The sequence below is a fragment of the Equus przewalskii genome, chromosome 19 (genome assembly GCF_037783145.1).
Source record: "Equus przewalskii isolate Varuska chromosome 19, EquPr2, whole genome shotgun sequence".
NCBI classification, from domain to species: Eukaryota; Metazoa; Chordata; class Mammalia; order Perissodactyla; family Equidae; genus Equus; species Equus przewalskii.
In genome coordinates, this window is record NC_091849.1 from 28837489 (window position 1) to 28847410 (window position 9922).

General features: G+C 39.9%; 1 protein-coding gene across 1 annotated transcript; it reads left to right on the top strand.

Annotated features, from left to right (window-relative positions):
* Positions 1 to 8962: 8962 nt before the first annotated feature.
* Positions 8963 to 9922, top strand: LOC139077186 (olfactory receptor 6Q1-like). Its single transcript, XM_070583901.1, has one exon. It carries the CDS (start codon positions 8963 to 8965, stop codon positions 9920 to 9922), a length of 960 nt encoding a protein of 319 aa, XP_070440002.1.

Here is a 9922-nt window from a genome sequence, read left to right on the forward strand (position 1 = left end):
GATTATTTATTTACTTATTTTTGAGGAAGATTAACCCTGAGCTAACTACTGCCAATCCTCCTCTTTTTGCTGAGGAAGACTGGCCCTGAGCTGACATCCATGCCCATCTTCTTCTACTTTATACGTGGGACGCCTGCCACAGCATGGCCTGATTAGCAGTGCAATGTCCGCACCCGGGATCCGAACCGGCGAACCCAGGGCCGCTGAGAAGCAGAACGTGCGAACTTAACCGCTGTGCCACGGGCCGGCCCAAGGAGGAGGATTTTTTAAATACTCATTTTGCAATAAAACAAAAGAATATTTTCTGTATAAATTTTACTTATTAATTTTGTTCTGCAAAAACAAAATGGTTATGTATACTCAATGAATAGATTCTCTATTCAGGTATAGACTGTCAAAGGGTGATGCAGAGGAAGAATTTGTTGCATTGCATTATAAAGAGAACACCCTCTTACAAGTTCCATCACTCGGATACATCCAGCTTGTATTTCTATATGTACCATCTATTAAGTCAAAGCAGAGACTATGTGTTGTGCTTATTTGAATTCCCTATATTTCATCTCATTGTACATTGTATACATTGTACATTGTTTAATTAAACACCCAAAGATAATTTCTTTTCGGAGTAACAATTAGATGCATGGATTAGAGATTAGAAGAGAGTCAATCCTTACTATTTGTGGATTCAGTATTTGTGAAATCATCTGCAGTCTGAAATTTATTTGTAACCCCATGATCAATACTTGCAGCACCTTCCTGGTAATGTGTGGACATGAGCATGTGCAGATGGCAAAAAAAATTGAGTCATATGATGAGTGTGTTCCCAGTTGAGTTTGGACAAAACGAAGATCTGCTCTCTTGTTTCAGCTGTCATACTGTAAACAAGTGTCCATTTCATGGCATGTTTAGTGGCCACGTTTCTCACAATTTGGTCTCTCTTTTTTTTTTTTTCATGATTTCACTATTTAAAATGGTCACACGTGTAGTGCTGAAGTCCTGTCTAATGTTCCCAAGTGCAAAAAGGCTGACGTGCTTTACAGAGAATGTGTTAGATAAACACAGTCGTGAGTTATAGTGCATTGGTTGTGAGTTCAATGTTATTGAATGAACAAAATATATTAAATAACATGTCTTTATCCAGAAACACACTTAAAACAAGGTTACATCTCGATCAGTTGACAAATGTGTGATGAGTGTCTCAATGGAATCTGTCCCTGAGTTTTACCTAGAGCAAGAGGGAGAATTCAGTATTCACCATTTCAGTGTCCATGGCAACTTTAAAGAAGGAACATACCCCCCACAAATAATGAGAATCAACTCATTCTCACTTTAAAGAGGAAAAATGTGAGGCTCATGAAAGAGAAATGACTTGTACGAAGTTAGAGAGTAGATTAGTCATACAACAAGGATTAAAACCCTGGCCTAGTTCAGTGCTCTCTCTGCTATATGTTCAATTCCTGGAGTGCAATAAGAAAAGAAGAAACACAAAAAAGGGGATGGAGGAGGAAGATAAGGCATCAGACAAGCTTTTGAGGACTTTCCAATTTCAAAAATAGTTGATCTTTAGCAGCACTCTAGACAATGAATTAAAAGTATTATCTTCAGAGTAAAAAAAAATAACATATTCACTGTCATTATGGTTCTTCATATTTCATGGGGCTCTTCCTCTCCTGTCAAGGACTCTGTACTAGAAAGATTTCCTCAAGCCCTCATTAGTAAACACAGGCAAATTGCTGCAATTTTTTCCATGATTTAGCCGACTCTCTTTACTCCCATGGAGGAAGGCCTTTCCTAAAGTCTGAAAGGGAATATTTGTTTTCAACAACAGCAAAAGTAGTCAGCATTAGACACACTTTCCATTAATAAAGGTCATTACTGATTATACAGGACCCTGTGTGAGGGTGGACATTGTATAGAGGTGATGGATTGAAGAATATATCTTAAGTACTTCTAAAAGCCATAGCCTCAGAGCTGACATTTCAAACAGCAGGAGAGAAAACTTGACCCCCACCAGCCTGCTCCCTACATTGACAGGCAGATGTGGTCCCTCTGCAGGGAACTGCCTGCTCCAGTAGGGCTCTTCGACCCTGAGGGAATAGTGTGGCTGCTGCACCCTTGACACCAGTCATTTCTGTGGGTCACCTCTGTGTGTGTGGCTTTAGGAGGGATAGTTCCCCTGAGGAGAAGAGACTCATGCTAATAAAACCCCCTTTCCAAGGGTGACTTTCTCAGAGTCGGGAGGCTCATGGACTGAAAAATAAATTGGGGTGCTTCTAAGGATTCCATGGTCTCCAGGAGTCCCTGACTCCCTAGGCGGGATATGCTTCTAAAAAGGGGAATGAGAGAAGAGGACATGAGGAGCTTCTCTCTAAAATCCGCTTCCTCATTGAACTTTCTTACTGTTTTTCCTAAGACAAAAGATACATCCTACCTCTTTGACCCACACAGCCAGCTATTGCATTATTCCAGGCCTCTTTCTCATCAATGGTGAGTGCTCTCTCCCTGCTCTGATATCCAAGATGGTGGGGGACAGTGTCTTTGATCATGCAAAACAGATTAAGAATGAAAAGTTGGAGTCTAATTAATGTTAGCGAGCCAGACTTTCATTCTTATAGGTCAAAATCGAGTTGCATTACCCTTGTTTTAAAAAGGAAGGAAGGAAGGAGGAAGAAAAGAAGGAAAAAAGGAAGAGAGGGAAGAATAAAAAAGTGAAACTCAGAGAAGTCAGGGTAGGACCCTCCAAAGCTAACCTGGAGCTATGCTCAACATAAGAAGGGTTTGAAGGATTTCTTTCCCTAACTAGAATCAGAGACTAAACGTTTGGAGTGACAGATGAGGAAAAACTCCTCATCAGTTGCTGAAGGAGGGAGAGAGATTGTGAAGGAGGAGCACTTGGAGTCTTTTATTTCTGAAACCATCAGAAGCTTCTCAGAGACAGCTGATCACCAACCCACTCCTTGATCTCTACTTCCTATTTTTAAAGATTAGCTGTTTTCTTGTATATGTTCTCTGATTCCACTTTGTCCACAGCTTCACAGAGGTAAGTGACAAAATCAGTGGCTCTATCTCAGTATTATTTTCAAATTTATTTTTAGAAATTATTTATCTATTTACCTGTTTTAAAAATTAAATAATAAAGGAAGACGTAAACTGAAAAGTATGCATAATATTTTAATATTTTTCAAGTATCCTTATACCTAGGATCAGAGCTGATTCATCCAAACTTAAAGAGGAAAATTAGAGTCAGAAAATTAAGTGAATTTTCTATGGTGAGCACAAGAGAGCTGTTAATAAAGTTTCTGAATTACTAGCTCAAGTTCTAGGCATAAATATTATGCTGCAAGCAAATATAAGCACAACATCCTGTTGGAGAATGGACAGGACAGGGAAAGGGAACACTACTTATTTGACAGCAAAACTAATGAAAGCAAAGGGAGTCTGGTTGACTCTCCCTGCCCCTTCTCAGTCACCACCACTCTGGAAAAATAAAATACAATGAAGACTATCACAGATTTATACATGGAAAAGTAAAAGATATTTTATAACACCAATTCCAAGGTACAAAGATAAAATCTAAATATGCCCCCATCAGCTCTGTTGTTTAGATTCCAGAATAGGTGAGAAGAGACATGATTGTTCCTTCTAGAGAAAAGAATGCCAAGAGGCTGCAACATGAACTCATTCAGGCAGCGGTATAAACGCCCTGAAATAACAACTGGAAGGAATGATGTTAAATACAGGTGAAATTGATGGAACAAGATCTGGTGATCAAGAAACTGGTGATAAGCCTCAGTGCAGATTTTCATGTTTATGATATTAGTGACCTATACTTTTCCGTTTATTCACTCAAAGTGGAGCGGAATGGACAATATAAATTCTCACATTTCCTCTGCATCCACAGAGTTCTCTTTGTGAGTTACCTCAGGAATAGAGCTGAGTTTCGATTTCTTCTGCACAAAACCACCTGACTTCACCACTTTTAGGGCTGCAGCACTCGCTGACCAACAGTGTCATAAAAGTTTGTGGTTGGACACAAGGAGGAAAAGTCTAAATGGAGGGAGAGTAAAAGTTTTCAGGTGCACATCTATGTCCTCAATTCTGATCTGGCAGCATGCTGAGAACATAGATGTAGAAAAGAACATAGGATCATAGGAGACATGGATACTGAATCTAGAGTCCTGCTGGAAAGATAAGTCATTGACAAGACAATTAAAGACAAGGCCGCAATCTAGAAGGTGGGCCTGGGAACCAGAAGGCCAGTAGGCTTCAGCTCCCACATTACCACACACATGAAAGGGTGACCTTTCACAACCCCCTCCTCTCGGGCCTGCAGTCCACTCATTGTAGATGAAGTTATTGGCCCAGAATATCTAAGTCCAATTCCTTCTCTGAAGAACTGTGTGGCCCTCTCTGAGCAATAAGAATTCAGGACTAGTTCACTAGTCAGTGACTAGAACACTTGGCTAAGGCTTCATAAATAAATCGAAGAATGGTTGCTATTTTAAAAAAACACAGAGGAGTATGCCAAGTATAAGCAAAGGCACTGAGGCAAGAAGTAGCCTAGATTCAATACAAAATAAGGAAAGCGGCCTAAACTGATGCCACTCATTAGATCCTCTAAATGTTAAATGTGCATCAGGGATTAATGACACAGATAGTTTACTAAGGAATCTCAATGTATGACCTGTAAATGTGGAATGGTTTTACGGTTCCTGCCATAAGCTGTGCTCAATATTTTTTTCCTTTTCCACTGATAGCCAATTTCCCTAATGACTCTGAGTCAGAATCCCTAAATGGTCGTGTTCAGTTCCTAAAAGTGTTCCCGTGTTATTAAGACTGTTTGCTTTTCCTTTGCTTTTATTAAGGCATAATTTGTGCACAGAAGCCTGTTTATTTTTTTATTTTCTGTGAGGCAGATTGGTCGTGAGCTAACATCTGTGTCAATCTTCCTCTATTTTATGTGGGATGCTGCTACAGCATGACTTGATGAGTGATGCTAAGTCCAGACCTGGGATCTGAACCTGTGAACTCAAGCCACCAAAATGGAATATGTGAACTTAACCACTAAGCCACTGGGCTGACCCCAAGGCCTGTTTATTTCTAAATTTCAATCATATTTTCACTTCAGTGCTCTTTTTTTTTTTTTTTTTTTTTTTTTTTTTTTAATAACCCCAGCCAACAACCAGCACTAGATTTGGTCAAACAGCTTGGAGTAGAAGGTAGAGAGCCTGGTTGTCCCTCATGGCCCCTCCTCTTGCCTGCCTCTACTCCTTCTAGTATAAGGGAGGTGAGGAAGTAGATAAACAACGTGCTGGTAAGGTGGCATTCTCTTCTTGATTGGTGGTAACTTCTGCTCTAGCTCTTTGTGCGACTAATTTAGACAGGTATGACCAGCTCCACTAAGCCTTGGCCACCCACTCAGCTTCATTATGCTGTTGACTCCTAGCTGGTGGCCTCATACTAAATTCCTGATACCTGAAACTCTTTGCCTAATGATCTAGCACAGCCCCTAATATCATCTTCCCTCCATGAGCCTGACTCACAAGTAGATTTGTCTCTATACCCCTGGGAATGTAGTAATTCAAGGAAGAAGAGTCTATCTGTTCCCCACCTGGTATCTTCTCTCCCAAGCTTCCTTCCCTAACTCTTTTAGTTTGCTGCTAGTCAACAAGCCCAGTGGCCAAGTTGGCTATCCATCTAGGAAACCAAAAGTCAGTCCCCCTATCTACTATTAGACTTGAGCCCCTGAAGTCAGGAGCTCTATATTATTCACGGTTGTATTGTCAAAGCCTAGATACTTCATGAAGGAAAGTTCAGTAAAAACTAGGGACTGGAGAGAATGGGGAAGTTGTCCTCTTTCTTCTAACCTAACACTCCTCAGCAAGCCCTCCTGGGAGAGAGCAGCTCTCTCAGAAACTTTGAATCTAGAGTGAGCTCTGGGGAAATAGGAAAAATGCCACTAGTAAACTCAAAACTGTACTTTTATAGACAGATGGTGTGGAACAGATTTTTCAGATTCTGCAAAAGAATACTAAACGAAGGAATTGGAACTTGATATAATTTGTTATGAGGAGTCATTGTGCCTTAAGCAAGAGAGTGATGGAATGAAAGTTGTGTCCAGGAAAATCCATCTGAGGGAATTGATGACACTTTGGAGGAGATGGAAACTGGATAACAGTTAAGAAGCAGCTTTAATGATGTATTTATTAATTCCTCCACTCACCTTTCAGTTTTTACTGCTCTCTTTTCCAGGAAGTATCTTAGGCTTTGAGAATACATCTGTAAATAACTTAGAGCTCCATGCTTCAAGAGGCTCAAGGCTAATAGTAGAAAGATTCACATAAACAAATATATTATGAAGCATTTTGCTAAGTGTCATAAACATGAACTACTCAACGTACTTTAAAGAAGCACCAAGGATGAAGGATTTGACTGCTGAGAAGCAGAGAAAATTCTCACAGAGGAGGTCAAATTCAACATGAGTCTTGACAGATAAAAGGAGTTTTACATAGCAATGAATATAATGTTTGCAAAGGTATGGAGGCATGAAATGAAATCTGTGAGGAGCTCCATGCAGCCACATTACCACAGCTTGATGTGAGGGGCGGTGCACAAGACTGAAAGGGTGGGAGGGGTCCAGATTGTGAAGGATCTTACATGCTCCACTAAGGAGTTTGGAGCTGGTCATCTAGACAGCCTGGTTTATAGGAACACTGGAGGCTTCAAACCGCAAACACCTGGGTTTGAGTCATGGTTTCATCTCTCATTAAATACTCTTAGTCTCAATTCTTCATCTGTGTATTGAAGATAATACCTAATTTGCAGGGTTTTTTGTGATGAATAAATAATACATGTGAAATGTATATTAAATATAACATAACTACTGTGAAGTTCCAGAAATCCCAAGAAATTATAAAGTTTTCTGTAATATGTAATCAACAGAGGATATTAAGCATAAAAATATGAAAAAATAGAAAGACTGATACCTGAATATAATAAATGTGGCATTATTTTCAGGGAGTTGTTGCATTAATCAAGGTGAATGATGATCAGGATTTATTTTAAATTATGGCAATACGAGTAGAAAAGAGGGACCTAATTGAGAAAATTTTCTGCATTAAAATCAGAAGAATTTTTCAAAAGGTTGACATAGGGGCGAGGAAGGAGAGAGAGAGAGAAGGGATCATCGAACATGGGTCTATATTTCTAGCATGGAGAACATGATGGGTGGTGACATCATGAACAAAAGAGATGGTCCTGAGGACCTGGACGAGGATCCCAATGGAAGAATGGAAAGTAAAATATGGTCAATTAAGATGTTTCTTTTTATCGTTTCAAATGTACATTTCTCTGTGTATGTGCATGTGTGTATAAACACATGCATGAAAATAAAATTGCCTGTAATTTAAAAATTTTAAAATTGCCTGTAAGTCCAATATAGATAATGTTTGTCACCGAATGGGAAAAATGCAAGTGTTTCTTATTTTCTTCTTAATATTTGTCAATTATTCTAGATTTTGTCAACTAAGAATCCATTTCTGACGTGTAAATGAAATACATATTTTGATAAAATGAAACTATCTCATAATATTAAAAGTGTATTTATTATAAAATACTTTATGACACAAAAATTATATTTAAAAATTCACTGGTAAAATTACATCTTGGGAATATATACCAGGTTATATTGAATATAAGATTTTGCATCACACCTCTTCTTTACATATTGTCAAAACAATTTCTCATGTATTATAATGAATAGTGTATTAACCTTACTCCTAATGGTGAATATATTTAATATTTCTATTTTAGACACACATTCAAGGAAGAACTTGAAAGAATTACAAAAATTTATGTAAAACTCGTGTATTGATAATGTCAATAATATCATCTTCATCCGTCTCAATGATAACTTTGTGCAAGCCTGACTATCTGCTGAAGCTGGCTTTTCTGATAAATTTTTGTTTGAAGATCCTAATCCATACCAATATTCTCACCTGGGAATCCAAGTGTGAATTCACTTTTTTTTTCCCTCCCTAAAGCCCCGGTACATGGTTGTATATCCTAGCTATAAGTCATTCTAGTTCTTCTATGTGAGCTGCTGCCACTGCCCAGCAACTTACAGACCGGTGGTGCTGTTCCAAGATCTGGAAGCAAACCCGGGCTGCCAAAGCAGTGAGTGCTAAACTTTAACCACTAGGCCATCAGGGTGGCCCGTGAATTCCCTTTTTACTCTGGAATGTATTCTCCTTTCCCTCCACTGAGCAAGATCTCTCCTACTCTCTGATGATATCCAGAATCAAGAAGTGTCCATCAAATGCCTCTATCCAGTCTTGTGTTGGAACCTATACGAAGGGAAGCACACTCACTGCTCTCCACCTTCTGATATCTGATGGCATAAAACAGTGCCACTGACTCAGAGTTTTGTGTCCAGAACAGACAGATAGAGGAACAGTAAGATCCCATATCTTCTGCAAGACTGAAGATTAAAGTATTTTAGGATTAGAGAGCTCAAGGATATACACTAAACAACCCTTAGATATATTAGTTTAAATAAAATAAAATTACTGATTTTGGGGTCAAAAAACATTGATGGTAACAATAACATATGTTTTCATACAGAGTATGCTACATATTCACTCTAGTTAGAGCCGTTGAAGCTGAGTCTTCTCTTCTAATCAATCCAAAAAAAGATTTCCTGGGAAATGTGGCATTTCAGGACCTATTACACAGAAGGAAGGGAAAGAGTCTTGAATATTCAGCATCCTACTTTTTAAAAAGTAGAATACTCTCTACTTTGGACGAGGTGAGAGGCAGTTAAAGAGTGAATTAAAAGAAATACTGAGAGTTGTGCAAGTCCAACTGTTTGGACAGAACTGGAGAGGAAACCACATAGCTGAGTACATCTCAAGATCTTTCATATATCTCATTCCTCTTCTTGCCCAGTTGGCCTACAGGCTGAATGGAGACAGCCAACCGCACATTGGTCACTGAATTTGTCTTCCTGAGATTTTCGAATTCTCCACATCTCCAGCTGCTCTTCTTCTCCCTCTTCCTCCTGGTCTACCTATTGTCCCTGGTGAGTAATGCGCTCATTGTGCTCATTGTGGCCCTGGATGGACGCCTCCATACGCCCATGTACTTCTTCATCTGCAATCTCTCCTTGGTAGAGCTCTGGTACACCACAGTCACTGTGCCCAAAATGCTGGCCAATTTTCTATGTTCCCAAGGGGTCATCTCAGTTCCCAGCTGCATCACTCAGTACTACTTCTTCTTCTCTTTGGTTGCCACTGAGCTCTTTATCCTCACCACCATGGTCTTTGACCGTTATGTTGCCATCTGCCGACCACTCCATTACCAATTGCTGCTGAGCCCCCAAACGTGTGGTACTCTGGCTGGGGTCTGCTGGTCTGTAGGATTCCTCTGTCCCATGTTTCCCTCATTCCTCCTTACACAAATCTCCTTCTGCACCCCCAACCAGATCAACCACTTCTTCTGTGATGCTGATCAGATTTTTCGGCTTTCCTGCACAGACACATATGCCATCCAAGCAGTGGGCTATGGTTTGAGCACTGTTATTATCTTAGGAAGCCTGGTGTTTACCATGGCTTCCTATGCCCAAATCCTGGCCACAATTCTAGCCATGGCCTCTGCTGCTGCCCAACGCAAGACTTTTTCCACATGTGCAGCCCATCTCTCTGTGGTCACTATCTACTTTGGAACTCTCATATTCATGTATGTCCGCCCAGCAGTAAAATACGAGTCAAACATCAACAAGATTGTGGCTATTTTCTACTCAGTCATCACCCCACTTCTCAATCCTCTCATCTATACACTCCGCAACAAGGATGTCAAGGAAGCTTTGAAGATGTTGGTGTCCCGGATCCAAAGGATCTGTCATTCAAGCTGGCAGACTCAGTGA